A 27,960-nucleotide genomic window follows, 5' to 3' on the forward strand; every position below is an offset into this window, starting at 1 on the left:
GGGCTCTGTAGAAACGCCCGGCTCTGATTCGTCTACAGAGCAAAAGCAGAAGGAGCAGGAGAGGCAGCGTCACTCACACAGACACTCGCCACAACAACAACAACAACAACAACAAGAACGCTTTAGGCCTGTCACAATCGCCAGCGGTAAAGGGCCCGTATCACGCTATTTTCTGAGCTGTTATAATGTTTCCTCATCAAAAACAGACCTGGAGTTGTGTTTGGTTTCGTTCACACATGTTTAACACACAAACCCTGTAAATTTAGGGCCTGCTTACACGTAAAAACAACAAAATATTTTATCAGAAGTGCCTCTCGTTTACTCAGTGACCGCGTTTTTGGAGCTTAAAAACGCAAAAATCTAAAACGACCCTCCAGAGTGGAAAAGTTAAATACAGACAAACAGAAAACACATTTTTAAATGTATTGTTTGTTTTTAAAGCACTTCGTGGACTGGCCCCAACGTACATTTCAGACCTCATTGTTCCCTACACTCCCTCCGCGTGCTCTGAAGTCTGAGAGCCAAGTCCAACTTATCGTTCCAAAAACAAGATACAAAGGCAATTTTTCTTCTTGATTCTTTTAAGTCTTGTTTAAAAACACACTTTTACTCACTGGCTTTTAACACAGCGTGAGAATTGTGTGGTCCTCTGACTGCTTATTGATTTGTATTTGCCAATTTTTCTATTTGTTATTTGAGTTTTTTTAAGTTCTTTTTTTACTTATTTATTTATCTTATGCTTTATTTTATTTTATGTGTTCATTTATATTATGCCTTCTCTGTGCAGCACTTTGGAGACTTTGTGTTGGTAAAATGTGCAGTACAAATAAAGCTGGACTGGATTTTAAACTCCATACACCTTCAGTAGAATCATTTAGACAATTTCAGCACTTGGACTGCCGATCTCGACTTGAATTAAAGGTAAAAAGGTAGCTGTTAACTTGAAAACTTAGGCTACGTTTATATTATGACGGTCTGAACAGAAGATGCAAAAGTGGAGTCGCGTCTTCACTTTTAATTCCACGTTTAAACGAGCGTTTTCGGGAGGAAATCTGTGTACAGACGGTGAAGCAAAAGTGTGTGGAATTCGACTGGGTTTGCATGCCAGGTGGCTCGGTGGTGATGTATGTGACGTAAACGTGTACGCGACGTGAGCAGATCTGACCAGAGTTTTGCGTCTTGGGCAGTGTAGATGGAAACGCTACGGCGGAGCATTTTGAACTTTTCCACTCTGGAGGGTGGTTTCAGATTTTTGCGTTTTTAAGCCCCAAAAACGCCGTCATGGTCTAAACGAAAGGCACTTCCGATAAAATATTCTGTCGTATTTTTCCTGCAAGCGTTCTCATGTAAACAGGCCCTAAAGCTTCATTACATCACAAGGTGGAACAGAGCATTCTGAAATTTGGAGATCTAGACAGACTGATAATAAAGTGTTACTCAAACATGTGTGAATGAAACAAAACACAACTCCAGGTTTGTTTTTGATGAGATAACATTATAACAAGGCTTAAACCTCACAAGAGTCAGTTTTGACTCTTTAGAACATTTAAAAGAGTCAACAGCCCGTGGTAAAAGGGATCATTTGAGCTTTTACAGTTTTACAAAGTGTGAAAACAAGAACTAGTTCATTTTTAAAACAGTTTGCAGTGGTCCAAAGTTACTCCTCACTTACCTTACGCATTTCGAGCACCCCAAAATATTTGAAACCATTACCGTTTGTGTCAAATGTAAGACGTTTGGCCAATTTTCTTGTTTTTCTTCTAATATTGATTGCATTTTGTACTGCCAAAGTATGCTAATCCTAATACACCCATTTTCTATGATAACATGGATTTTTTCCCCCATATCTGAAACACAATAACACTGTAATGAATAAAAATCACATAAAGCTGCATTTTTACTCATTTATAATTAGACACTATAAACAAAGCCAGGCTGCAGTTCATATTTTGGTACTAAACAGCAATTTGTTTCATCCCTACTGACCACCAGAGGGCAGTGCTCAAAACACAGAACGCACTGAACGCTTCCCTCAGAGCAGCGTATTTATTTACATCTGTCATTTTTGTTGTCCACTGATGCAAACTGAAGCCAAAGTTAAGAACACGTGTATTGCTCTTGACTATTAACGTTATTACAGAAGAATAAATAAGTAGTAAGACGATTGTGACAGGCCTAGAACAGCACTTGATAGAAACAGAGTGATGAGGCCAATGAGATGGTCACTGGAAAGCCACGGACACGACACTTGTGTACATCGGGGCTGCTCACAAACCGAGCTTAAAAACGTATCAGAATCAAAGTAAAACTGCAAATGGATCTGTTTTAGTTGACAGAAAGCAAAACCGAGATACAGCGTCTTGTTTAGAAAAATAAACATCCCTGTGAGCTTATATATTTTCAAAAAAGCAACTTGTATTCAAAGTTTAGCAGGTTTAGGTTCAAAGTCACCTCAAATTTATCTAATTGCAATCCTAATAATGACAATAATTATTAGCAAAAAACAAATAATCCAGCCCTTAGTACAAGCAACAGATAAATTGAAATAAAAATCATAAAATACACTGTATAATTCATCAAAAACATGACTTTTAAAATAAGAATAACAAGGATAAAGGTATAAACGTTGGTGGATCTAAATAACACAACTAAAAATGTACGCTTTTCTTGTTTTAGACCTTAAATGAGTCGGAACAATGTAGATCCAGAGCAAATGTGGAACTTCAGCAGATTCTAAATGAAGGGCTGTTTTGTGTATTCACAGCAGAACCACATATTAAAATGATTACATGTAATCTCTAAATCATCGAAACTCCTGCTAAAAAATGGCATGTCTCAGAGTAGAGCAGAAACGCCACAAACGAAGACTTTCTTATTTGAAACGACTGTATGTGTGTAAAGGCGTTTTAATATTTTGAGATAAAAAGATCATGGGTAGAAATATCTTCAAAACTAGTCTCTTAAAATGTAAAAAAATGAGTAAAATACAAATAAATTCAGCTCCAAAGCAGAATTTTAAAAAGGCATCTATTAACTTAAAGTGCATATGACAGGATTTCTTCTTTTTCTAATCATGATTTAGTTTGGTGGGATAATACCTGTGGTCAATATTTATCATACCAGTTTTCTATCGTTAAGTAGAAGTTTGTGGGGAAAAAAAAATTTAGAAGCAAAGTCCAAAAATTACAGGAGGAGCTATAAAACTAAATCCCTCTACCAATGTCACAAACACAGGAAATTCCATCTGAACCCAGAGACAGTTTACGAGCAACGAAGGCATTTTTCTGACAGTTTATGGATCGTTTTAATAAAATAAAGGTGTTGTCATCTATTTTAATTTGCCAGATCATAACTATCGTGTCTATTTAGATTTAGGCTTTCGTCCCTGTAACACAACTGGTATTACCTCTGCAGAACGTCACATCTGCTGCCCGTATCCAACAAGAGAAAAGTGAAATTATAAACTTTGAAAAGATGAAAAAAACTAGACAAAATCAGGCAAATTTTATAACGTAATTTAAGATTTTTTTTAAACCTTTATCTTAAATAATAATAATGAAAAAGTCCTCAGCCTGTCATATGCACTTTAAACATCTTTTCTTACTCTTAGAAGATAAAACACTCCCTTATGCTTGGACCAGAGAACAGGATCTTAAAAAGTCAGAAAATATTAAAACAGGCTGAATAATTTTGCCTAATCTACCCAAATTCCAATTTCCAGACAGGAAACTTGTTACCCAAAGTAACTGAATTGCAAGTAAGCATGAAATCGACCACAGTCATAGCATTATGTGAGTCAGTATCCAGCAGAGGGCGCTGTGAGTGTGTGGCAGAGGGCCAGCAGCGGAGCACCAGGCCCAGGGGGACAGAGGCGTACCTGTGTCCGAGTCGCGCTCCTCTCCTCGGGGCTCGGCGCGGGGCTCGGAGGGGGGCGGGCTGGAGCTAAAGGAGAGTTTGCGTTTCATGGAGGACTTGGCTTTGGCCTCCTTCCCCAGTAACTCGCTCCGGTCCAGCTTCGGAGTCTTGGTGAAAGGGGACAACTTGTCTTTACTCTGTCAAAAACACAAGAGAAACATGGGTCAAATAATATGAAAGTTAAAATAATTGTTGGGTTTCAGATGACATCACAACAATCTATAGGCCAATAATATTTATTACAGATGGTCGAGTCCTGGATGGGGCAGCGAATTATCGATTGAATTGAGAACAGCTTCTCATTTGCACTGATGACTGGCCAAGACAGACCAGAAAACATCACAAGAAGAAGAATACACACACTCACTCAGCAATCATAATATGAAACACACTGCATATTTGTTTGTTTCTCCGTTTTTCACAAACTCTTAGATTTAGGGGTGTAATGGTACAAAAAAATCAGTTCATTTTCAGAAGAATGGGAACAAAATATTAAACAATTTGCTTGTTGTTTATTTGTGTGTTTATTAAACCAACAATTTGTTTTAACATTTTTCAAACGAGACAATAAAATAAATGCAAAGTGCTGCTTGATAATACTAATAAGTTAAATAAAATATTCTCAACTAAGCAACAAATGTATGAAAAATAAATTCCTTGTAAACAGTAAACAAAACTTTTCAAAAAGTAAAGCGCTGCACTAACAGTTCCAGGATGAAGTTTTACTCAATCTTCATATTTTTGGCCAGAAAAACCAACTTGTCCACATTGTCCAAGTGCAGATCTGCTGGCTTTGGGGAAGCGGAGATTCCGTGCTGGCAAATTCACTCACATGATTTCCAAAGAGTGTATATCGCCAAAACATTTAAAATAGTCATGAAGACGATATGTTGCCCATCTCTGGCTAAAAACTAAAATCAGTTCATTCTTTAACATTCTTATATTGTATTTGAGAAAATGTAAACCACCTTAAATTACATGTGCACAGACATCTAATTGATATTGCAGAATAATCCTGTTTTGCAAGTAAAGTCAGGGGTAAACTTGATTCATAATAATGCTTGATTCCACAATTTTTCAAAATCTTTACTATTAAAAACCTGAATTAAATGGATTAATTACCCAGCCCTACCCACCCCTGTACTGTATCTAAATAGTTATGTTGTTTTGTTATTCTGTCAGTAGCATAAAGTAGTTTCAATATTTTCGTTTATCACAATATTTCCTGCTTTTCAAAACTGGTTCTGGTGACAGGTCTGTGAGTTGTGTAAATAAAATGATGCTTAGAGGTGGATCAACACCAAAATATTGAGATTTCAGTTGTGACTCAAGTATCAAAAAGTGTCAGTTGTCTTGTTTTTAAATCAAATATTAAGTGACGTTTCAAAATATCTGTTGCCAAACATGCAGAAGCTGAACCTGAAGCCGAACAGCGGCAGTGACTTGGTAATATTTTAGTAGGTGGTGTGCTGTAAATGAAAAAGGTTGAGAGACGGGAGCTGTATAAACCCGAGTAGGCGTGCAGCTGTGATGTAGCACAAATGTGATTGTGGGCCTGTTTTTTGGTGCAGTGAGATTCGTGTTTTTGGCCTGGGCTGAAGTGTCTGAGGAGTGGAGCTCTTTGATCTTTAGTGAAGCTCCGAGCACCAGTGAGGAAAATGAGTCCAGCAGATTCCACAGGACAGGGCCACGCACTCAAATGCGGCATGAAAACACTGCAGACGTGTGTGGACGGGACACTTCTGTATGATCAATGCACAGGAAATGTGGAGATGAAGGGCAAAGCAACACAATAGGGCACTCTGTTTACATATTACTTTCTTTAAACTAAATATGGTCACTCATGGACACATGTTGATCATTAGAGAAATAAAATAAAGATATTCTCATGCAAAATTGACTTTTTGGAGCTTTCTGACATGTTATAAAGTTGTTTCCTCATCAGAAACATGCCTGAAGAGGTTTTAGACTGTCATCCATGTGCATGTTTGAGTAAACTCCCCCAGATTCTGTCCAGTGCTCAGCCCACAGGCCTCTACGTCACCCATGCTTCCTCACTCACATCATTTTTCCATAAATGAACGCCAAATATAGCATTTTCAAAACAAGGTAAACATGGTGATCTAAATATGTGTGAGCAGTTAATATCTCATAGAAGTTTCCCACAAGAGCATTCATTCCAGAAAATATTAAGAGATCAAATTAATCAAAGATTGAGCACGTGTGTTTACATTTGGTTTGAACAAAAAAGGTTAGGTGCTGGTTAGTGACTAGGGATGTGCAAAAATATCAAAATATCAATATATCGTCTCCTTTAATGTGATGATACAGTATCGTTATCGTGGGCTGCTGTATCGATATATCACCAAGAGTATTTTTTGCTATATTTTGTTAAAGCGCCACAGTTTTGTTGCTTGTTCAGAGGAAGGAAACTCATTTATGTGACACATTTGACATATTCACTGTTTTGATTATTAAAATGGGCGTTTTTCACATGAACCTTGCAGAAGAAGTGGCTGTGATACTAAAAGTCTTTGTTAAACCATGATTTAGCCTTTATTTTTTACTAAACCGTACCAAATTGATTTGAAATATCTCTTATCGAAATGAAAAGGCACCGTATCGAGATATGTATCGTCAAGCAACTTCTTAATTATACCCAGCATTATTATTAGCTACTGTATCACTTAAGAAGCAAAAAAAAGGAAAAAAGTGAGGCCAAATCTGTGAACTGAACAGCACGATTTACTAATTATATCAAAATCATCTTGTCTCGTTCTCATGGACTTGATCTCATGTCTTGTTCCAGCTCTAATAATAACAACAATAAGAATAATAACAACAACTGACATTGACATAATAAAATGTGATCCTGAGTAACTACTGTATTTTTCCAAAGTAAATTTTAGTAAATAAACACTGTCAAAATGTTAGTAGGCTATGGTTTATACAAACATACTGCAGGACATAAACAACTACTGCTGCTTGCCTACCACCAATTATTATGCTACAAGTCCCTTTGGCACAACAAAACCAAAAAGTCCTCACTTATTCCAGTAATTAGTTTAATATAAAATGCTAAAACAATGCATTTGCACTATTTGGCGACATAATAAAGTTAGCTGGCATGCCGATTCCAAATGAAAAGAAATGAACAAGTGATCCATGCCCTTTTTTTTGTCTCATGTCCAGTGTGGTTTAGTCTTGATGAAATAAACACACGCACATGTCCAGAACAAAGGAGCTCAAACGCTGCCTGCTTCATTATTTGTTTACATTCTTTCTCTTCATTAAATTTGTCGACAGATGACTTAGTCAGAGCGACGCTGCAACGTTACACAAACTGCGAGTGAGCGAGCGCACAGAGCAACGACTTATACTGATCAAAATATGGTCCAATTTTACACAAACTGAGTGAGTCCACAGAGCGAAGAGTTATTCTGATCAAAATATGGTTCAGTGTTACACAAACTGAGTGAGTCCACAGAGCAAAGAGTTAAGGCCTGTTTAAGCGAGAACGCTTGCGGGTAAAAACAACAAAATATTTTATCGGAAGGGTCTTTCGTTTAGACGATGACGGTGTTTTTGGAGCTTAAAAATGCAAAAATCTGAAGCCATCCTCCAGAGTGGAAAAGTTCCGCTGTAGCGTTTCCATCTACACTGCCCAAGACGCAAAACTCTGGTCAGATCTGCTCATGTCGCATACGCGTTTACGTCACGTACATCACCACCAAGCGTCACCAGCTCGCTGCCTGGCATGCAAACCCAATCGAAATCCACAAACTTTTGAGTCACTGTATGCATGCACATTTCCTCCCAAAAACACTCGTCTAAACGTGGAATAAAAAGTGAAGATGCGACGCCACTTTTGCCTCTTCTGTTCAGCCCGTCATCACATAAACGTATCCTTATACTCATCAAAATATGGTCCAGTGTTACATAAACTGAGTGAGCGCACAGAGTAAAGAGTGATACTGATCAAAATACAGTGAATATCAGTGTAGCTGCTCAATCAATTGAATCTCATGGAGGAATCTGATTCCAGCTCTGTACAGATCATAATGTTTTTGTTTTTTTTAACTGGTGGTAATTTCAATAAATGAAACCATTTGGCATTTTTAGAATTTTTTTTTAGATTTTTTGATTTACCACTACAAATAATAACAATGCATAAGTCTTGTATCTTGTATTGTTCTTTTGTAGTCGCTTTACAATTTCATGCATTATACATTTACTCTACACTCTGTGTTGGTAAATAACATTTGCAAGGTGCCCAATCTGTGCCACTGGCCCCTTTAACCAATTCTGTACAAAGATCAGACTTCAAACGTGCCGAGGAGCTGGTTCAGAAATGACTGATATATGAACTGAAATAACACCAGAAGCTCATTTTAGAACATGTTTATGTAGGTCTAAACTAGAAGGTCAGCAGCTTTTGTTTTGTAGAATATTTAGTCGTTTACAGGATTAAAAAAGATGATTAATTTGCTGCTTTGGTATTTGGATTTATTTTCCATTATTCCTGCAGTCCTGTTCTGAATGACGATAAATATAGAGCTGCACTGATCGTTTTAGGACAACGGCTACAATGATCTCTGAATTCCTTCTGTAATTTTCTCAACAGCTCTTATTGACCCTGAGCATCCATACATAAAGCAGCTCCTGTCTGATGAGTCACTGTGATGTAATGCTCGAGTGCCAACGTCCTTTTCCACCAGAGTGCAGGAACAGCAGCGTGCCATGAGGGACTGGCAGCCGTCTATCAAACTGACCCACACATTATTTATTTTTGCTGTTTAATTTAATAATTTGGAGAGGTTTGAGTATATTTGTGAACCCCCAAAAATGACCGATGCAATAAAATCTTCAGTATCAGACATTCACACACAATTTTTCTATAACATAAAGTTTCAGTGAATGGTGTTCCACTGCAAGAAAAAAAAAAACAAGAAAAAGTGTGCGGTCACTGTGACAAAGGATAATCTATTTCTGTCTGGTGTTTAATTGACAGACATTGTGACTAATCAGATGCAATTGTTTTCAAGTTTGGTTGACAGCGCTACGTGTTTTAGTTGTTTTCAGGAGCTCGTGGGTGCAGGTCTCGTGTGTGTTTTAAAGAAGTGAGCAGTGGTTTAAAAAACGCACACATATACATCAACGTGTCTGCAGAGTGTCTGGAAGTTGTTAGGAGTAGAAGATTATAGAAAATTTGTGTTTAACGGTCAATTAGCATATCACGACATCACAATTAAAATCTAAGTGCCAGCTGTATTTATAGAGTATATTATAATTTATATATTTTTTCCTTTGTTTGTATGTTTCGGGACCACACACACAACCAGACAACCACACAAAGTCCAGCTTTTTTAACACAAGTCATAAAACTTCATCATCTTTCATCGTGCAGTCTTACCAATGACTACAACACCAGCTCTCCCTAAAACATTCACACAAAGGCGGCTGAAAAACACTACAGTTGACCTGCTACTGCTGCTACTGCTGTGATGAGATCAGGTCAACGGAAAGGTTACAAAGCCATTTTTAGGTTAAAGGTGAGCAATTGAGATTTTTCTGGATAGATATATAAATTTCCATCTGTCTGTCGCTCAGAGCGTGACAGCAGGTGACCAAAAGAAGTGGACAGTGTGGGTGAGTGGATAACATATCGTCAGAGGGATCAGAACATGACACCTCCTCCAAATATGGGCCATTTTTTTTCTTTAACTTGTATTATTTTAAAGTAAGTCACAATGTACACATAGCAAATGCTGTCAAAACAGTTTTAAGATTGACTGAACTAAAAGGTTTATATAAACACTGCAATTTAAGGTGCTTGAGCGTTCATAGTTCCACTTAGGGGTCTGACTTTCAATGAACAGGAAGGCGAACGTGAAGAAGTGAAAAAAACAATTGGCTGAAGTGATATTTACCTTGTGACTGTCATGTTATTTGAGAAGGGCTTGTTTAACAGCATCATATGAGCCCACTTGTTGTAGTTCTAACTAAGTAATTGCTTTTGTTGTTTAAGTAAAACCTAAATTAAAGCCTAACAAAGCCTCAGACAGAGCAGTGCACACAGTTATCACCACATCGCCAGTGTATCAAGAGTGTATGTTCCTTTACCTTCTTGCCCGTGGGCTGTTTGTCCACCATGGCTCCATCACGGTCGCTCCCGGGTTTGGCCATGGTCCTCCTCCTGACTAGCTGTCACTGCAGACGCTCTGTCGGACCATCATGCACCTGGAGCACAGACACAAGCACAAAGGTTAGATAATCCTACTCATACGTAGGAGTTCATGAAAGTCTGTACATAAAAAAAGGACACAAGGTGGTTCTAGGGCTGCCCGACTATGAAAGGGAGGACCAAGGAAGAGGGAGGAGAAGTGAAGAGGAGGAGTTATCACTGCTTTAGGTGGACCGGATCCTCCGAACCAGCGGTGGAAATTCCAGTCAAAACTACAACTCCCAGAAAACAGACTACAACAAGAACAACACCCTGAGCGCTGAGAATGATTTACACCTTTCAGTCTTTTCATCACAACAGAAGCCAACATAAATAAAGTGACTGTACATGAGTGAAATGGATGTTAAATAAAGAGCTTAGCAGCACACGTACGACCCGGCACACGTACGATCTCTGGAAAGCTTAACATGAACCATCTCCAACGCGATATAATGCTTTTCTCAGTGTGAATGTACACAGCATATCCCAAATACTGCCTTAAACGGAATACGGCTAATAACCGGGATACTGATGTGCGTGTTAACCCACTCAGTGTTTATTCACGGGGGTGAGGGTTAAAGTATCGGTATCTACTGTACTCTTATCGGTTTTCAAAAAAGTGGTATTAGTGCAACCCTACTGGGCTTCAATCATACACAATGAAAATTTCCCCAGATCATACTGGTCTGATACTGAACATTTACATTTTCGGATTTAGTTATTTTTACAAAAGTTCAAAGTTATAGTGAAATTTGCAAATTAAGGCAACAGATTTGGTCTGTTTGATTTAAGAGCTTTGTAAAGGACATTTTAATTACCAATTGTTGATATATATGGTAAAATGGTCACATTTTTTTATAGCGCTTTACAACAAGGAACCATTCACCCATTCACACACACATTCACACACCAGTGTACACAGACACTGTGGGCAAGGTGGGATAAGTGTCTTGCCCAAGGACAGCATTCATCTGTGGGAGCTGGAATCACACCAGCCAACCTGTGGGTTAGTAGATCTGACCGCTCAACCTGTGATGTTTATGTTGAGAGCTGGATTCGAACCACCAACCTTTAGATCAGTGGGCGAATGCTCTACCAACTGAGCTACTGCCCCCCATATATATATTTTTTTGAAGGTTATATGGCTAAAAAGCAACTCTACATTTAACCTGTCCAACTTCCACCTACTATCCTGCCTCACGATTTCATGTGGCAATTTGTATACACAAGTATAAGGTCTCAAATATAACAAAGTAAAAAATAGGGCTGTCAAATGTATTGAAACTTAGATACTAAAACTTGTATCGGAACAAGATACTTACTTGGGCCTTTCCTGAATAGCTTTAGAATGACATGGAGCTCTATCAGAACACTCATAAGAGCACACAGACTAAAGAAAGAGTATTTTATAGTGCGGACTGTCCTTAGCATCAATATAGAGTTTAAAATTTTAGTAGCGTGACAGCACTGGTGAACACATGAAGCAGTATGTGAGACCAAGTGGGGAAATCCAGCATTTTTAGCTCAGAAGAGTGCGTTTATAAGAGAAAATTAAATCTAAATAAAACCCCCATCACCTTCAGAACCTATATTTAACACTTTCTAAATTACAAACAGAGAGTGGGCCATGTTTGAGGAAGTAGCGATCAGTGACTGTGGACTTTTATAGAAGTTTCCGTTGAATAAAAGGGCACAAAGCAGCAGCAGCGTGATTCACTTTGGTGCAGGTCTGATGTCGTCTCGGACAAACAAAAACCTCTACCAAAAATGATGATTAACTTTAGAAGCATGTTTGTGTCTAGCAGCTGGATTTTCAATAAATACACTATGAGCAATCAGAAAAAGTCCAAGGCCTACTCTGATAGAAAGCCACATCCTTAGGCAACTCTAAAACGTGTTACATGGTGAGACCTGGGCATGCCGTTTATGAAGGTTTGTTTTGTTTTATTTTGCAATTTTGCCCACACAAAGAGATAAAGAAATGGTGTTGCAACTACAGTGCCAGGGTAATGAAATCAGACACCAACACATTTGATACTCATTTGAACCTTTTCTGAATAGCTTTAGAATGATCTTGAGCTGTATCAGAACAAGTATAAGAGCACATAGACTAGTACATGCCCATGGATGGACCACTATGGAACCTACCTGGATCACTGAGGGATTACACAAATATAACACCACATGGTAATATAAAAGAAAGTACTAATATTTCTAACTAATAATAATCATATTTTATTGTCAAAAAAAACTTAACGAAGAGTATTGCAAGAACACTACTGGTAAGATTTCAAATATATATCAAATATATATTTTTATGTATTGATACCTGAAAGTTCAATCCAGGCCACTAGAGATTAGGGCTGGGCATCATTAAGAACTTCCCGATACGATACATACCTCAATATATAGGCCACGATACGATACACATCTCGTACAGTGCGATTTGATTCAATAAGATATATTTCAAATCGATTCAACAGTGTTCACTAAAAATTAAGGTTAAACCATGGCTGTGATGCTAAAAGTTTTTGTTAAACTTCTAATTTATGTCTCTTTTTTAATTTTAATCTTTATTATTTATGTTTTGATTTGTTTTTATTATGATTTTAATGTATTTCTTATTCTGTAAAGCACTTTGAATTACTTTGTGCACGAATTGTGCTGTACAAATAAACTTGCCTTGCTTCATGTGCAAAGTTAAGATAAAAGACGCCCATTTTAATCCTCAAAACAGTAAATATGTCAGATAACAGAGTTTCCTTCCACTAAACAAGCAACAAAACTGTAGCGCTGTAACAAAATAATTAGTAAAATATACAAAAAAAATACTCTTGCCAATATATCGATACAGCAGCCCAAGATATCGACACTGTATCATCACATTAAACCAGAGACGAACAATTATTTTTTTCATGGGTTTGGCGAAAAACTAATGAAAATATTGCAGAGCGCCAAAATGCTCAAACTCAATTCTGCGTAATATTAATTGTATTTCTTTATAAAAAGCAGTAAATAACATTGTTTTGGACAAGCTGGTCAGACTGGGAAGAGTTTATGTTATGACCAAGCAATGAAAAACTGAAGCTACCTTACAAAAAATGTCATTTAAAAACACCTCTAAAATAGCAACAATGCAATTTTAGTCCATGCATGCGGTAAAATTCTAAAAAAAAACCCTCAGAGTTAACCAAAGAGGCCTTGGGGCTGTACCCAGGTCTCTCATTAAACGATGAGATATATCGATATTTGAATATTTTTGCACACCCCTACTACAAATAGGCCACAAGGCGTCACAAGATCCTGTGAGATAAAACTGCCACAAGACAACAATATGTGGAATATGATCTAGTGTTTTTATGTGTGTTTACATTAGCCTGGGACAAAATAGGGCATCGCGCTGGTGAGTTACACTTCTTGAAAAGCAGAGCACTACAATGAAAGCAAAACATGGAATAAAATCAATCAGTAATTATGAGGTTTAGTTTATAATTTGACCTCACAATTTACTATAAATCTCGTCTCGTTCTTGTTCTTGGATCAAGAGCACACACTTCTCCAATAGTTTTAATTTTACAAAACAATTCTCTCGAGCCACTCTCAAAAGCACGTGTGTTATCGAACGTGGAGCAGACTTATGGAATAGTTCAGACGACCATATCAAAGCTTGTACTAATTTGTTTCACTTCAAAAAACTATATGAAAATCAAATCTTACAGAAATACTTAAAAGACTAGATACACTGTCTTCACCAAGACTATTAACTAAACACATGCTTTTCTTTAACATTACCTTTTAATATGATCACAAATGATAAATTCTGTTCCTTCTTTGTCATTGTTATTAAATTGTACGAGCATAAACGAAAAAAAAAATCCTCATTCTTATTTTGCTTATTTTGATTCAATTATAACCTTCTTCGTCATTATTATTAGTTTGTATGATCGTAGAATGACCTTTATTTTACTATGAATAAATATTTGTAAAGTACCGTGTTCAGTGTACATAAGAAACCACATCCTTTTTGAAACTATTTGATGAACAAGTGGTGGGTTCATTTACGTTTTTTCCCACTTCCCACTCCTTTTCGAGAAATGTGCAATGTATATATATATATGTATGTATTATGTGTATGATTATTGTTTCTCTCTTGGCATGAACTTGAAATTAAAAAATGAATTTAAAAAAATCACGTGAGTCTGGTCCTTAGTGAATCTCCGACGTGACTGACAGGTGGATTAGCCAATCAGGGACTTGTATCGTCTACCCGTATCAATACAAATACGGCTGCTTATGAGGAAAAAATATATCACAGGAGACTGAAAAAACATTGTGGATTTCTGTAGAATTAATGAGCGAAGCACTAAAATCTGTAAGTTATTTGTAAATGGCAGGTGACCAATGAACTCCTTTGCGTCACATGAGTCACTGGAAAAAAAACAAAAAAAGTAAAGAGATTGGATGAACTATTGGACCATCCAGACGGACAAATGCATTCTTTGTTTTGTTAAGGAGGTATTGTTGATGTACTCGTCACCCCAGTTCCTCAGAACATTGACGTTACGCCCCCCAATTTAAAACTTCACAACAGCAGAGTGAAACCATCATTCCCTGCAAAAAGGTACAGAATAGACTATGCCAAGAATAATAAAAGTTTAGAAATCAAAAGACATTGTGACGTGCCAACTGGAGCAGCGACTGTTCTGGAGGATCATAAACGTTTACCAGGAAAAGCGTTGTTCGCCTCACTGTGACTCACTGCTATATTTATCATCTGGAACAAAACTCAAATACAGAGGGAAAACATGGAATGAGCAGGAATTTTAGAACAAAATCCCACACTAAAGCTATTTTTGTCACAACAAGCTCCCCGTTTACAAACTATATTCTTGACTTTTCCTTCAACCTCTCACTAAAAAACAAGCAGTTATTTCATCTGTGTTTGATCTAAAAACAATCACTATGCTACAACGCGACATTCTGTGTGTGCCCATTCACAGTTTTGATGTCGCCAGTGGGAATCTACAGTAAATAATCATGGAAATAAAGAAACAACAAATGAAAAAGTGTTCAAATGTGTGGCTAGTAGTGTATTGATACTTTCCAGTGACATCATGCTGGGGGTGTACTACATGTTTCTTTATGGTAGCGTGTTCAGAAGTTGGGTCGTAACAATTTTAAGGTTGTCTGAACTCAAGAAAAAACACAAAATGGATTTAAACAACATATTTTCAGGAGCTTGTGGTCAATACGAGTGTTCATGGTCCTGTTCAGGTGAGATTGACAAACATAAACTGAACAAATGAACTCACCTGTTGTAGTTTCAACTAAGTCAGTTCTTTACGGTCAGATTCTAGGGATGTAACAATAACCGAAATATTATGATATCGTATCGTCAAAAGTCTCACAAGGAAGTGAGGTTGGTTGCCTTGGCCTTAGAAGCAGTTTTCCCAGGAAGAACCAAGTACACGGAGGATAGACCGCTCAGGAGCAGCCCACCCGGACCTATACTCCACTGCGCATTCTCGCTTTCGCCGTATGAGTTCATTGTGCACCATCACCCCCAGTCCGCGAAATTTAGTTGGACATGAAACCTGTCTCTGTGGTGCAAAAAAGGTTGGAGACCACTGCTTTAAGTGTTTCTTTATGGTAAAAGTGAAGTGTTCAGCAGTTGGGAGAGACACAATGCACACACATTATCAAATATTGTTATAACAATTTAAGGTAGTCTGAACTCCAGAAAAAATACAAAATGAATTTAAAGGAGGAGCTTGTGATCAATACGAGCATTCATGGCCCTGTTCAGGTGAGAAGGAAAAGCTGATATTCTGTAACTGATGTTATTTGAGAAGCACTTATTTAACAGAACACAAAAACTCCCCTGTTGTAGTTCCAACTAAGTCAGTTCTTTATGGTCAGATTGTGTTAAACAAAGCTGATTACTTAAGTCTAACTTAAGTAGCAGAACTTCGAATACCGGCTCAAGCGTCCCTCTGGCTTGAAAGTCCAAGCACGAGGGGGAACATATTGATGTATTGAGATAGAAAATTAGCTTTTATATCATAATAAAACTAAATGTGAATGTAGTGAGACCAAATGTCGAGCTTTGTTTGTGGTTTTAACAATCTTCCCAAAGTGGCACATGTTTTCAGTATGTATCATCAATATAATCCTCATTTCCTCGCAGACGTTTACTATGAAATTGTATATTTTAAATAATTTTTCTTGTTCCCCATGTCCTATAGTACATCTGTATCTGTTGATTTGGGAAGAAATATTATTTCATTCCCCGCTTGCCATGAAAATAATTCGTAAGCAGTGCAACACAAGAGACTTGTAAAGCTACAGGATTTGTTGCTGGGCCATAACATGGAGTTGATTAACCAGAAGTTAACACAGTTAATTTTCGCATATTTTGTTTGTATGTATGAACAAATGTGCTGAGATATATTGTAACTTGGATGTGTAATTAATAAAATATATATAATGAAAATGTATATGTACAGTATGTAGATTATCTTAATTTCATAAAAGGTACAATTCAGGGGGGGACTTTCCAGCTTGGGGACCTTCCAGCTGATTTCCCTTCAGACAAAGCAGTACCTCCAGTTAGTGTCACACCTCCAGGAAATATTGCTGACATTTGCTGCACAGTTTTAACAGTGGCTAATAGATTTACAAAGCAGTATTTCACCACACCGCAAAGCATGCTGTATATTTGATTAAATGAAAGCCAAATTGTCCCGGCGTTCATAAAGTAAACGACACATAATTACACGTGTATTGATACTTTATTAAAGTTGAAATGTGGTTCTATTCATCATTAGTCGTGTGTGTAATATTTGAGCAGTGAGGAGAAAGCAGCCCTTCACTGCTGAACGCTGCAGTGGCCCGGGCAGCTGAGGGTGTGACTACAATTACTGAGGTATTTGGGTCTAGGCCAGTTTGGCATATGCAGCCTGACAGGAGTAGGAGCAGGGCAGGGGCAGAGGCAGGAGCAGGAGCTGGAGCAGAGGCAGGAGCAGCAGCAGAAACAGCAGAGGCAAAAGCAGGGCAGGGCCAGGAGCAGAAACAGGAGCAGAGACAGGAGCAGAGACAGGAGCAGAGACAGGAGCAGAGACAGGAGCAGAGACAGGAGCAGAGACAGGAGCAGAGACAGGAGCAGAGGCAGGAGCAGGAGCAGGGCAGGGGCAGGAGCAGAAGCAGTAGAGGCAGAAGCAGGGGGAGGAGCGGAAGAGGCAGGGGCAGAGGCAGGAGCAGAGGCAGGAGCAGAGGCAGGAGCAGAGGCAGGAGCAGCAGCAGCAGGCAAAAGCAGAGGCAGGAGCAGAGGCAGGTGCAGAATGTGTTGCGACAGTACTAAAATGTCACACTCGATTTCAGTACTAAAGAAAAAAAATTCTATACTCAACCCAGATTCAGATACCACAATGAATTGTGTACTGAATTTATTTATTTCGATTAGAAGTGTGCAAAAATAACAATAAAAATATCCATATATCGTATTGTTTAATTTGATGATACAGTATCGAAATAGTGGACTGCTGTATCGATATATCCCCAAGAGTATTTTTAGGTATATTTTACTAAATTATTTTGTGTAAGAGCTACAATTGTGTTGACATTTTCACCATTTTGATGAGTAAAATGGGTGATTTTCATATTCACTTTGCACAGACTTAGTGGATTTTTAGTATCACAACCATAATTTAGCCTTTTTTCAATGAACAGTATAGAACCAATTTGAAATATTGATTAGAAAGTGCACTGTATTAAAAAATGTATCGTATGGTGGCCTATATATCAAGGTATGTGTTGTATCAGCAAATTCTTAATCATATTCAGCTCTACTTACGATTTATTTTTTACTTACTGTACATATATTTATATAATTTAAGTCTTATTTATATCAATCTCTTCCCATTTTTTATTGGTACTTATTTAAAAGTTTATTACAATATGTTTTATGTTTTTTAAATCTGTGTTATTGTAATATATTGTGATGTGTGAGCTACTGCGTCCAAGTAATTTCCCATGTGGGTCAATAAAGTTCGTTTCAGTCTAAGTCTAAGACAAAGCAATAAAAAAAAGCAATCTCCATGCAGACAAGCGTTTGACGGCCCCTCCACCTGAAAAGTTACACAATGCACCTTTAAAAGCCTGAGCGTGTGCAAATGTGTGACAGCTGCTGACTCACGCCTCCGTCAAAACAAAACCTGTGAGCTGCTTCAGTGGGATGAAGCCTCTATAAACCCTTATCTAATCACAGCGTCTTTGTGAACCTACAACAACACTAGAATGCAATAAGGGGATGTCCAGGGCCGACATGAGAAATGACTGAACAAAATATTGATACCGTGGAGCCGAGTTCATCCACGTTCCCCGGGGGTGGGATGCTAATTGAGGCACTGCTCCGTCTGAAGCTCTGTGACTCAAGTTTAATTCATTTGAGCTTTGTTTTAACACAATTTAACCAGAAACAGCTGAGTTAGTTGGAACCACAAAAGATGAGATGATTTTTTCTGCTCAACTCTCAACATTCGCACGTACAATCACAGTCACTGCAAAAAAGCTTGGCCAAAATTTAAGATATAAACACTTAAATCAGGGGTCTCCAACCTTTTTCCTCGGGTGATCTACCTTTACAAAATGAAAATTCAAGAGAGCTACTAATTTTAGCTGTCACAGGAAGAGCCAGGGCAGCTTTAGATGAGGCACAACTGGATAAAACATAAACCATTATTTATTTATGAATGATAAATTTACAATAATAGGCATTTAATTCATCAAATTTGAGTTATTCAGGACAATATGTGTAATTCCCGAGCTACAGGTTGGAGATCCCCGACTTAAATCGTTCAGAAAATGACTTAAAAGTGGTGAAATTATCTGTCCGTGCAGCAAGATCATTTTACTTGGCAAATTATCTTAAAATAAACTACCTCTAGACTAGAATTAAGAAGTCTCAGGTCTAGTAAGTAGATAATAAATCTGATAAGTTTCAAAATCTTGGCCAGATCAGAGAAATTTGCAGTGAGAGTTAGCCAATGTTTTTTTTTTTCTCACTCTCACCTTAATGTTGAAAATCAAACACTTAAAACTTCACCATGAACGTTCGTGTTGATCACAGGCTCCTGAAAATGCTTTGTTTAAATCCATTTTGTAGTTTATACTGCAGTTTTCAGGGAATCTAAAAACTCCTCGGGCTGTATTTGCTGATTTGGGTGTTGTGTCACCATGGTAACTGCTGCACATTCCTCCATAGAGATACATGCAGAACATATCACAGCGTGTCACTCAAACTCAAATCTTTTTTTACGATTACTCTATTCAGTTAGAAAAATGTTATAAACTACAAAAATACAAAAAACCTGGAGTACGGCCACTTTCCCTTTTACATTTATACTTTGGCGTCACATAATCTGAAAACTACAAACTCTCAGATGAGGAACAAGAAACGGATTTCCCTATTGATAATATTATACTTTGTCATAAAATATCCAAAATCCACAAATGTTGAACCTGATTATTACTGACAAGACCCTGTGATGTAAATTTATATTGTGGAAAGATTTCTCTCAATCCGTCTTTGTGTAAATGAATGTGATTTCTACTTGAGACCAGACCAGTGATTAACATGTGTAAAGGCTCAGCAGACACAACCGTCTCCTCCCTCAGGAAACTGCGTGTTGTCTTAGCCGTCCTCAAATGTATGTGAAGTTGATTAGCACAAGTCGCTCTGCTTTGATATGTAGGTAACTTTGTATTTCTGTATAAATATTCAGAGTTCGGATGCTCAGGACAGAAGGGGTGACTGGAGAGGCTGTTGGTCTCAGGGCAGTGCAGGCCTAGGTCCACATCTGATGAAACAAGAAGAATAAACTTCCGTCTGTATTCCAAAAAATTCACTGGGCTTCGGAAATGGATTTATCAAGAGAAACGTTTATTTTCCACAACAACCCAAAAACTCACTGTATTGCAATGAAAATCTGCATTGAAAAGAACAGTAACTTTTGCTGCCACATCTGTATTAAATAATATTCCTCTATACCAAGTGTGGGTAATTATTTTTTCCATGGAGAAACAGAGAATATTGTGAAGGGCTGGGCCAAAAGGCTTAACTCAATTCTGCATAATATTAATTGTATTTCTTTGTAAAAAGCAGTAAATAGTGTTGTTTTGACGAGCTGGTAAGTGTTTATGTCATGACTCGGCAATGAAAAAGTGAGGTTGCCTTACAAAAAACACCTGTAAAATAAAAGCAACACAGCTTTAGTCCATGCATGAGGTAGAATTATAAAATATGTTTATTTTGTAATTTCAAATTAGCTTAAAACGGGTCAGAGTCAAACAAAGTATGTCCAGGAGCTGTACAATGCCCAGGTCTGGTCTATACTATACCCACGCAATGGGTTTATGGCAAAAAATACACAAAACTTTAATAATAAAAAAAGATACTAATGATAAAAAATATATATATATATATATATATATATATAATAAATAGTAGGTCTATACTTTCTCTACAATTATTTCTATTTCAAAATGAACCTGTAATTTTAAATTTGAGATAAATAAGAGTGATTGGAAGTTTTGCCATAGTTAGACAAAACTGAACAAAACAGTTTTTGAACAACTCATGGTTAGGGTTGTGCAACATTGAATTGAAAGTGCACTGTATCAAAAAACATATCATATCGAGACCTATGTATCAAGTACAGATGCAACAATAACCAAAATATCATGATATTGCATTGTCAAAAGTCTCCCAATAATATCGTGGACCATCACAATATATCAAATCTTAAGTCTCTTTACTTAAATTCATTGTTATGTAGGACTGGGTATCATTAAGAAGTCGCTGATAAGATACATACATACCCCGATACGTAGGCCATGATACGATACATATCTCGATACAGTGCACTTTCGATTCAATACGATATATTTCAAATCGATTCGATTCAATAAAAAATAAAGGCTAAATCATGTCTGTGATGGCAAAAGTCTTTGTTAAACCACTTCTTGTGCAAAGTGAATATGAAACACAAACATTTTAATCGTCAAAACAGTCAAAATGTGCTGCATAAACAAGTTTTCTTCCTCTAAACAAGCAACAAAACTGTAGCTGTAACAAAATAATTTAGTAAAATAGACCAAAAAAATATTCTTGGCGATATATCGATACAGCAGCCCGCGATATCGATACTGTATCATCACATTAAATCATATATACTGATATTTTTGCACACCCCTATTGTTATGGTGCAGCAATAGCTAAAAGAAACCGAGGGAACTACATAGACCATGATCCTTTGCTCTGTTTCAATCCAATTTACATGAAGAAATAAGATTTAAAAGTGCTTAATAACTTAACTCCTTGGTTTATGACAGAACTGAAGGCATATGTAAAAGAAATAGTAGTATATTCACAATTTTGTAAGCCTATACAAAGTGTATCGTGAAAATATTGTGTGGATATTGTTACATCCCTAGTATCGAAATATAAATCTTATCTACAACTTGTTAATGATACCCAGCTCTACTCATGGCAAAAAATGTGTATCATTGTGCATTAAAAATGAATAAAACTGTGTTAAATTAAAAAAAAAAAGAGAGAGAAGAGTGTGTGGAGTTTATAGTGTTTTGTAAAAGCAGTGTGTCGTGTGTCATGTAACAGTTGTAATGATGAGTGCAGTGTCAGTGTTTACGTGGGAGGAAAGTGGCTCACACCCGGAGTCTATGAATGATGTTAATGAGCCACGTGAGCCGCTCTTACTACTATTACTACTACGACGACGACAGGGACGTCCGCTTCCTCTCAATCCAATCAAACGGACAATTAACGAAGCGCGAGGGGAATTAAGATGATAACGCGTGTTTGGCGGACGATTCAAACGGACGTATGAAAGTGCACGCTGAAGGTTCTGTAGTGCTCATTAAAATGCCACACATCTATTGGTGTTAGGAGAAGAGGAGAGGCTCAAACGAGAAACAGAGAAAACGGAGCGAGGGAAGAGATGTACTGGAAAAAGAAAGGGGTAGAGATGAAGAAGAGAAAAAGAGAAAGAGAAAGGTGAAATACAGAGGAGAGAAAGAGAGACACAGAGAGAGAAAGACAGGAGAGAGGGAAAGACAAACAGAGAGAGAAAGAGATAGAGGAGAGAGAAAGAGAGCGAAAGACAGAGAGGAGAGAGAGAAAGACAGAGAAGAGAGAGAAAAAGAGACAAAGAGAAGACAGGAAAGACTGAGAGAAAGAGAAACAGGAGAAAGAGACAGAGAGAAAGAGAGGAAAGACAGAGAAAAATGGACAGAGAGAAATAAAGAGAGAGAGGAGAGAGAGAAAGACAGAGAGGAGAGCGGGAAAGACAGACAGAGAAGAGAGAAAGACAGAGGAAAGAGGAAGAGGGGAGAGAGATGGAGAGAAAGCGAAATGGGAGAGAGAGAGAGACAAACAGAGAAAAAGAGAGGAAAGACAGAGCGAGATGGACAGAAAGAAAAAGAGGAGAGAGAAAGACAGACTGACAGAGAGGAGAGAGAGCAAAAGACAGAGGAAAGAGAGAAAGACAGAGAAAGAGACAGAGGAGAGAGAAAGACCCAGAAAGACAGAGGAGAGACAGAAAGAGAGAGGAGAGAAAGACAGAAGAGAGAGAGAAAGAAAAAGATATACAAAGAGGAGAGAGAGAAAGACAAACAAGAGAGACAGAGAGGAGAGAAAAAGAGAAGAGAGAAGGACAGACAGAAGAGAGAGTAAGGGAGAAGAGGTGAAAGACAGGACAGAGAGAGAAAGACATGGGAGAGAAAGACAGACACAGAGAAATAAAGAAAGACAGAGAAGAGAGAGAAAGAGAAATAGAGATAGAGAGACCAAGAGAGGAAATCTGGAGGAGAGACGTAGAGAAAAGCTCAGTGTAAGGAGCGAGTAAGGGAGAGGGAAAGATTGAGAAAGAGACAAAGAGAAAGGGAGGACGTACAGAGCGAGAGGAGCGAGGGAGGAGTGAGGAGAGTGAAGAGAAAGATGCACAGCGAGACAGAAATACAGACAAAAACAGAGGGGAGATACTGTATGTGGAGAGAGGGCCAGAATGTTAGCGACAGAGACAAAGAGGAGAGAACATGGAGAGAGATGGAGAGATGGAGGGAGAGCGCAGATTGGAGAGAGAGAGAGAGGGAGAGGGATGGAGGGAGGGAGAGGGAGAGGTTGTGTTTAGAGCCGTAGCTGGAGAGCACATGCAGTACAGTAACCTGAGCCACTGCAGAGCGGAGGGAAGAGCAGAGCTAAGAATAGCACCGCGCTACATCCAAAGCTCGCTCCCAACACGTGTGCAGGAGACAGGCCTCCGAGTGAAGACGACGAAGACGACGACGATGAAGAAGAAGACCACGTTTAACACACGAAGGAGGGATGAAGGGGGGGAGATGAGAGTGCTCTTAGAACGTACAGAAAAACAAGAGGAGTGAGCGCACTGGGCATGAGTCATCCCAAACTGGATTAAACCAAGTGTAAACCAGGAACAGGCAAGGTTAAACACACATGGTCGGAAAAAATTCACACAATACTTATTACAACACCACACCGAACATTTTTACTAACAGAATGTCATTTTCATATGAATAATTGCACTTTATCTTAGCAGGAAGTCTTATATTCACTCAGGAAAGCTCAAAATGTTGTCATGTTAATGTCATTTTTTTTTACATTATCGATTAAGATTGCACCGATCCAGCTTGTCCAGTCCTGAGACAGATTTCGATACTTTTCTTTTGCTTATCGGCCGATATTTGATGTTAACTAGAGGCGAGTAGGGCTGGGTATCATTAGGAAGTTGCCGATATGATACATACCTCGATACATAGGCCACGATACGATACATATCTCGATACAGTGCACTTTTGATTCGATATGATATATTTAAAATCGATTGGATATGGTTCAATAAAAAATAATGGATAAATCATGTCTGTGGTACTAAAAGTCTTTGTTAAACCACGTCTTGTGCAAAGTTAAAATGAAACACAAACATTTTAATCATCAAAACAGTGAAAATGTCAAAAGTGTCGCATAAAAAAGTTTCCTTCCTCTGAACAAACAACAAAATTGTGTAAGCGCTGTAACAAAATGATTTAGTAAAATATACAAAAAAATGCTCTTGGCGATATATCGATACAGCAGCCCACGATATTGATACTGTATCATGACATTAAACGATACGATATATCAATATTTCGATATGTTTGCACACCCCTAGATGCGAGTATAGGCAGGTAAACCAGCACGCATTTCCTTAAAACACAGCCCTTCTCTACACTAAACCACTGCTCGATAAATGAAGGATTACACTCACACTCACGTTCTCATTTCGTTCTCATTTCTTAAAACAGAGTTAACTACTACGCGAGTGATCCAATTGTCTTATGAAACTGTAATCTTCAAATAATTACTGAACAGCTTCACAGCAATTCAAGTTCAAACATTATGACTAGTTCTAGGCCACATCGGCTTGGAAATCGTCTCATTACATTGAATTTAAGGCACAACCAGGATATCGGTGAACTGATCATCATGGATTGAGGTATTTTGTCAATGTCAGTGCATCCCCAGTATTGACGGCTGCTCAAATGACTATCTAGTTCGATATTAGTTTTAGTATTTTTCAGTACAGTACTCTAATTTTGATCATTGCAATTATCAGAATTAGACTATACAGATGCTAAAAACACAGGCCAAAAGAGCTTTTATGACAAGGAACGTGTCATTACATTATAAATAAAATAAATTATACAGAATACCAAAAATTCATTAAAAAAATCTCTTATTTAAATCAACAAGATACTTTATCTTAGGGTTGCTCAATTATGGAAAAAAAAAAAAATCAATATCATGATTATTTTGGTCAACACTGAAATCACGAATATTAAAATGATTTTTTTTTTGTTACATGATGCATTTCTTCAGCATTTCTCTCTCTCTCAAAAAAAACCCCAAAACACTTTGTTATTGGTAATTTACGCAAAACTTTCAAATTAAAAATAAATATAGGCTACAGATATGTACCTTAGAGCAGTTTTGTGATGTATAAAATATAAAAAGAATCAAATATACTTTGAACACAAAATAAGGCATAGAAAACATAAATGTATTAAAATATATATATATATATATCCAGCTCTTCTACAATGTCTGCTTTTAACAAATAAAGTAAATGTACTTTTTAATATAAAAAATTTCCCATAATAAACGTGTTAAGCTTTAATCGTTTCAACACGATATGAGTTTGGAGATCATTTGATACACAAATAAAAATCACGGTCAAAATTCAATTAACTGCACAGCCTTACTTTGAAAGCTTTGGTATAGAATATTTACAAACAATCGCCGTATTTCAGCCTCTATTTGGATAAAAATATCTCGTAGTACAATAGAAATAACTAAACTCATTTGTCGACCAATCCAAAAATCATCTCGGACTGCATACATGGCCGACGGAGCAATGTTTCTGGGGTCAGTGTTTTTTTTATAAATTATTTTTTTTGGCTATATAAAATTTGAACCGTAGAAGGTTGAATTAATAACTTGAGTCAACATACAGTAGATGGAGATTAAGTATTAAAGTGATTCAACCCATTGTTTATTGCAGCTCGTGATTTTTTTGTAACAATATTGTAGATTTAGAATAGTTTTTGTGGTTTAATATTATAGTTTTAGTCTAATTACTTCAGCGAAACATCACTCTTCAAACCGTTATGGTGAAAGGTCTGCACGCGAGGCCACTTATTCCTCGGATTTTGCATTTCTCTATGGAAACAGAAATATTAAATTCTGCCAACTGGACAAAACTTACTGAATAAATCTGAAGATGTTTCGCAGATGATCCGAGCGGCTTCTTCAGTTCGGGCAGATGTAAGCGCAGTCTCCACCAGCAACCTGATCAGAAGGAAGGCGCTGACTACACTGAAACTAACACGTCTATTAGTTTACGGTTTCTGTTTAATAGACCTTGCTAACAAACAAACTGTAAACAAATAGATGCTCTACGTTTCAGACAGATAAGGCAGTGTCCGTGTGCAAACGGACCAGAACTGAAGAAGCCACATGTCTGACCTTTTTGTCGAGTCACAATAATTACTAAAGTACATCGACTTTTATCATATTTATCGTGAGTACAATTTGGGGGGGATTTTTGCCGTAATACAATAACATTTGAGCTGTAAAAAGGTTAAATATGTCACTGCTAAGGCTTTTTTTTTGGTTAATTCTGTTTATCTGCTGCAGCCCAAGCCTTTTAATGGTGCATTATGTGACTTTACTGGCAGTGGTTTTCCGTCAAATGTTTTTCTGCGTGGAGATGTTATTGCTTTGTCTGGAATGCTTCACAATACAGCTTTAAACATTTCTATCTTCATGGAGAGATCTGTGGAGAGGTGACTGTTTTTCTAAGTATTTTTGAGCTATAAAAACCACCTGTAATTGAGTCAATGTAAGGTAGAGCTGTTTAATGTCATACTGTGGAAAATTTCAGGCAGAGCAATGACATATCCGCATTAAAAAGGAGGTGACGGACCCTAAACAAATGTTACACAGTGCACCTTTAATGATACTGTATTTTAAAATGGTTTGTTTTTGTGTTTGTTTGCGTTTCAGTAATATCGTTTATCGCTGAGTATATCTCTGTAGTGATGATACCTCTGCCACCACTCCACAGTGTTTAGTATCATTTCATTTACATTTTCATGACATTAATTACAGTACACATACAGTAATTTCATTTAATTAATCTATTTACACTTCTATTTTCTAATTTGTGTGCACACGTTTTAGTTCATAGGTCAAGTCTGAATTATTTACTAACACTTGTTCTTTTTGTTTTGTTTTGATTCGAGCCTTGGCAGAAACTATCTTCACCAAATCGAGTCGGGGTGTGCAAAAATATCAAAATATCGTATCATTTAATGTGATGACACAGTATCGATATCATGGGCTGCTGTATCGATATATCACTAAGAGTATTTTTTAGTAGATTTTATTAAATAATTTTGTTACAGTTACAGTTTTATTGCTTGTTCTGAGGAAGGAAACTTGCTTATGCAACACATTTGACATTTTTACTGTTTTTATGATTAAAATGGGTGTGTTTCATATAAACCTTGCACAAGAAGTGGTGTGACAAAGATTTAGTATCATAGACAAGATTTAGCCTTTTTTTTAATTAAACTATATAAAAAAAAATCAATTTTAAATATATTGTATAAGCTCACTGTATCGAGATATGCATCGTATCGGCAACTTCTGAATGATACCCAGCCCTGAAACCGAACACTAGTTAGTTTTGTCAAGTTAGATTGTCTAGTTTAAGGTTATTTTATGATCACGCATTATTTTCTGTATTATAACTATTTGCCTTCTTCTTGTAAGTTAGTTGTTTTAGTTAATTATTTAGTGTAATTCCTCCCTCTTATGTTCAGTTTTAGTTGGTCCGTCTGTATTTAAACACCCCGTTCTTTGTTTTTTGGGTTAGTTTTGTTCTGTACAGTTTGATTTACGTTAATCCCAGTTGGGCCTAATTTGAGCTTTTTTTTGTTACTTAATTATCTTGTCTTTGCCTTTGTTTGGTCCACAACATTTATCAAGCTTCAGAGTTTGTTATTGTGTCAGGCCAAGTTGACAGAACAGAAATTTGCTGCGGATCCTACCTGGACGACCGAGGGTTTACACAGAGCGTTTTCGATGGTGATACACTTCAAATCAGCGTCTACACTTTCATCCAAACCTGCCACGGACATGCCCCAGCTGCTCCATCGAACCCCAACATTACATTACATTACAT

At 37.4% G+C, this 27,960-nt stretch overlaps 1 protein-coding gene across 3 annotated transcripts in view; it reads right to left on the bottom strand.

Annotated features, from left to right (window-relative positions):
- Nucleotides 1-27,960, bottom strand: part of ankrd12 (ankyrin repeat domain 12) — a 69,177-nt gene that overhangs the window by 20,638 nt on the left and 20,579 nt on the right. For all 3 annotated transcript variants that reach the window (XM_020941001.2, XM_020940999.2, XM_055151907.1), the window contains exons 2-3: nucleotides 10,039-10,155; nucleotides 3,878-4,052 (exon numbers count right to left, since the gene is read on the bottom strand). In XM_020941001.2, coding sequence (XP_020796660.2) covers nucleotides 3,878-4,052; nucleotides 10,039-10,101 — 238 coding nt within the window. In that variant the 5' untranslated portion in view covers nucleotides 10,102-10,155. The remainder of the gene's footprint in view (nucleotides 1-3,877; nucleotides 4,053-10,038; nucleotides 10,156-27,960) is intronic.

Source organism: Boleophthalmus pectinirostris, unplaced genomic scaffold (genome assembly GCF_026225935.1).
Source record: "Boleophthalmus pectinirostris isolate CB_2022bp ecotype Guang Dong unplaced genomic scaffold, ASM2622593v1 HiC_scaffold_16, whole genome shotgun sequence".
NCBI classification, from domain to species: Eukaryota; Metazoa; Chordata; class Actinopteri; order Gobiiformes; family Gobiidae; genus Boleophthalmus; species Boleophthalmus pectinirostris.